Below are 3,837 nucleotides of genomic sequence, written 5' to 3'. Positions count from 1 at the left end.
TCTAGTTTGAGAAACAGACTCCTCACAAGTCCTCAACTGGCAGCTTCATTAAATAGTCCCTCAAAACACCAGTCTCAACGTCAACAGTAAAGAGGCAACTCCGGGATTCTGGCCTTCTAGGAAAGAAGGCAAAATAAACTGTTTTCACTATTCAGTAGGAGAGAGGTAATCAAAGTAGAGGACAGAGTTCAAGCAAATATTAAAAAAATATGTAACTGAATGAATGAAAGAGTACCACTTTGTATGGAATAATTAAATAACCAGTGCTTGCTTTCCCCTCATTCTGTTTTTAAATGTCCACATATATGTAAAAATCCTGTATAAATAAGTAATAACCCATCCATTCAAAACCTTAGAACATTTAAAGTAATGGAATGTTTAAGATCTGGAGTGTTGAGATATTGTGATAAGCTCTCACATTCTGCAAAGACAGATCCTGTTGGACTGTTCACTCCCTCTGTGAGCTTTATGTAGAGGAGCCTCTGGCATAAACTGTCTCAGAGGTTGAGAGATTGTACAAATAAATGCCTTTATTTTGACTGTTTTTTAAAGAGCAAACAAGACAGAACATGTAACAACAACTATCTATAGCTAGGAGTGTCCTCTCACGTACAGTCTATACATCAAAAACATTCTGTCGCTCACAAAAGGGCAGGTTGCCAGAAATAAATTGTGTTCATGTAATCTCACTGACAAACAAACAGTGGTCTTCCTCAGAGATCAATACATTCTTAGAAATGGTCATAAAATAATAAATGAATCGGGTTGACTCTCATAGAGCCATGTTTAAACAGTCTGTCCAAGAGGATCAAAATGGTTGCCAATGGTTAAACTGATGATGGCCTGAGGCCGAAACGTTTGGGATTTGTTTTCACTTTCATTTATGCACTTTCTTGCATTCTGATTTTTTGGGCACCATGATGTTTTAATAAACATTCAAGCCTCGGTTTTGGATGTTTAGTTTTTCTCGACAGTGTGCGAGCCTCCATCTCTTCCAGTATTGTTATTTTGACTCCGACACACCTGGAAAATATACTGCTCAGTAGTAAGTACCTTAAAAGAGCACAGATGGCCTTATCATTTTTGCCAATGGTTAGAGGAATGCCAACAAACATGTAAGTCTACTTTATTATTAGGGTATGTGAAGGGAAGTATAATATTTTTCTACTGGCTTCCCCATAATGTCCGTTGCAGTGTGTGTCAGGGTGTGGGATCTGTCAGTGAGTAAGAAAAGACTTAATGACAGCACGCAGCCGGCGGTGACCCAGTGCCAGCACGATGGGCGAAATGGCGATGAAGATGCTGTTGGCAAAGCGAGCTATAACCGGGAGAAACCTGGCTGAAGATCCTTTATAGTAGTTTAAGTAGTTGATAGAGATGATGCTAGTTCCCCAAGACACAATGAAGAGGATGGTGAGGGCTAGAATCACCTGGCGAGAGAGGGAAGGTAAGGAAAGAAAATACTGTGAAACTATTTACCTGTTTTCGTCCTCTCTTAGCATGACGGTCATAAAAGATACACACGCATTCTCTATAAAAACTATGTGTATTGAAAACACACCAGGATCATAAACACCTTAGTAATCCAAAAGCTATTTATTTTTTTCCACATTCCTCATTTTTTATGACAATAACAATGTTACAGGTCCAAATCACGTGTTGTACTTCTTTCCATCCACAATAACCAGGCGGCAGGCCACACACAACAAGCCATCACTCTGAATCCCTTCCAGTCTCTCTCACCTTGGCAGCCCGTCTCTCAGCCGGTATCCTCTTGATGACGGGCGCGTCCTGGGTCATGTGTGCTGGGTTACGGGTCCTGCCGTGGGTGTAGAGTGTGTAGAGGGAGCCCAGGTTGGTGATGGCCATCAGGATGATAGGCAGGATCTCGTGGATCACCATGGAGGTGGTGGTGTAGGCCAGGGTATCGTAGCTGGATGGGAAGTTCCACACACAGCCCAGCAGGGGGCGCGTGGTGCTGCTGACCAAAGTCAGGGTCTGGAGGGGAAGAGAGAAGAGGGTAGAGGAGACAGAGGACAGCAGAGAGGAAAGGAAATTAGAGGAGATGGGGAGGGGGGAGATAAGGCAGAGAAGTTTTTTTTAGACAGTTTCTCACAACTTAAATAATACACATCACCTATTGTCTACCTCTGTGCTTCTATTATATCAGGGTCCTACCTCTGTGCTGTTCTTGTTCCCCTTGGTAGAGTAGATGTGTGCAGGTATAGCATAGATCAGGTTGAGATACCAGATGAGGCCCAGGCTAATCAGAAGGGTCTTGGGGGGTCTGCGGGGCCCGTGAACAGTCCGTGAGGGAGGGGCCACGCGCCTCAGTGTCTGGAAGTGGAAAGCACTGAGGAAGAGTGTTGACCACACGTTGACTAAGCGAAGCCACACCCACACCCCCATCAGGATGTGACACCCGTCTCTGGAAGTGTTCAGCTAAAGAGAGAGAGCTGGGTGTGAGGTTTTATGTGTGTGTACACTATAGTGCCGACCTGAACAATGCTCTTATCAGTAAGTATGGCATGGTATATTGTCAGATTGCTTTCTTTTCACATGGCATATCTCTAGTTACAGACCACACCACCCTCCATAACCCTTGCATTTTAAACTACGATTCCTCAAAGACCAGCTCCAATATCTCAAATTCCAAATTACAACCCGTTACTTAGAGCCCAAACCACACACAATCCCCCTACTTGCCTCCCCATTGTCTCAAGCACCCACATACAGCCCTCATTCTTCATGGCACCCCCTACCACAGTGCCCGACCCCTGTAACAGTCCCATCCAGCTCCTTACCTCCAGCCCCAGGTCAGAGATGACCAGCAGGATGTTCCTCAGCAGAGAAAGGAGCAAGTTGGAGAGGGCCATGTTTATCAGGATTATGTCTGAGTTACGTCCTCCGCTGGGGTCTTTGAATACGCTCTCACTAATTACACCAACCACCGTGGCGTTACCCACAATACCCAGCAGGACAAAGATTATGTAGAGGGCGTTCTGGAAGGGATACCTGTTGACACCGAGACCCATCCCCACTGGCTCCAACTCTTTCAACTCCGGCATTGGGGTCTCCATCTCAGCTACTGAATTAGAGTTAGAGTTCTGGCTAGAATACTCTTCAGTCTCTCTGCATCCTAATCCAGGGCCCTGTTTTCCCAGTTTCTTCTAAGAATAGTTATATTCCAGTAACTGTCTGCAGCCTCTAATCCCCTGCTAGATGTTTTATTCCAAATATGAACAACTCTTGGTCATAGATACAAATCCACAGCAAAATAGATATTGATTGCTTCCCATCTATTATAGGTACACTTTCATAAACACTCACTCTTTCTGTGGCATTGAACACAAGCCCAACCTCCCACAGAACTACCAATGTAAAATCACCATGGACACCAGACAAATACAAAGTAGTTCCTACCATACCCATCCACCTAAAATCACAGCAAAGGGCATTTCCCTAGTTACCCAACCAATCAATGCTAGACCAGGGGTACACTACACCCATGGGAATGTGGGTGTTTCAGAGTTTAGCTACCGGGAGCTGAGAGTGCATATACACGGAACAGGAGAGATTAATCAGCTAGTCTAATTGAAACATGCCTCCTTAGCAGCTAGGTTAATTAGGATGCCACACTAGCTTCCCCATGGAGGAGGTGTGTTTGGTTGTGGTGCTGAATAGGAAGCAATCACTTGATGTCATTCATAAAACAAGGCAAGGTCATCCAAAAGCATTTTTATTTTAAAAATATTGTTCAGACAAAAGCTTTGGACTATGATCTTAGAGCATAGTTTCCCAAATTATAATGTAATACAAGCAATGTACAAAAGTGAA

General features: G+C 44.0%; 1 protein-coding gene across 1 annotated transcript; it reads right to left on the bottom strand.

Moving 5' to 3' along the window:
- Window positions 1–1,175: 1,175 nt before the first annotated feature.
- On the bottom strand, window positions 1,176–3,066 carry LOC115149869 (olfactory receptor class A-like protein 4). The gene is made up of 4 exons (XM_029692677.1): window positions 2,805–3,066; window positions 2,179–2,442; window positions 1,744–1,998; window positions 1,176–1,430 (listed from the first exon to the last, which is right to left on the bottom strand). The coding sequence occupies exons 1-4, from the start codon at window positions 3,033–3,035 to the stop codon at window positions 1,218–1,220; spliced, it is 963 nt and encodes a 320-aa protein (XP_029548537.1). The 5' UTR covers window positions 3,036–3,066; the 3' UTR covers window positions 1,176–1,217.
- Between the last annotated feature and the right edge of the window lie 771 nt (window positions 3,067–3,837).

The sequence above is a fragment of the Salmo trutta genome, chromosome 16, assembly GCF_901001165.1.
Source record: "Salmo trutta chromosome 16, fSalTru1.1, whole genome shotgun sequence".
Classification (NCBI taxonomy): domain Eukaryota; kingdom Metazoa; phylum Chordata; class Actinopteri; order Salmoniformes; family Salmonidae; genus Salmo; species Salmo trutta.
Note: the sequence above shows the minus strand (reverse complement) of the source record. Positions and strands in the feature narration are given on the sequence as shown.

Coding starts and splice junctions, on each gene's coding strand:
- LOC115149869 (XM_029692677.1), bottom strand. CDS start 3,035: ATGGGTCTCGGTGTCAACAGGTATCCCTTCCAGAACGCCCTCTACATA. Junction 1,999..2,178: donor GGAACAAGAACAGCACAGAG/GTAGGACCCTGA, acceptor CTTCCCCTCCAG/ACCCTGACTTTGGTCAGCAG. Junction 1,431..1,743: donor CTGAGAGACGGGCTGCCAAG/GTGAGAGAGACT, acceptor CTCTCTCGCCAG/GTGATTCTAGCCCTCACCAT.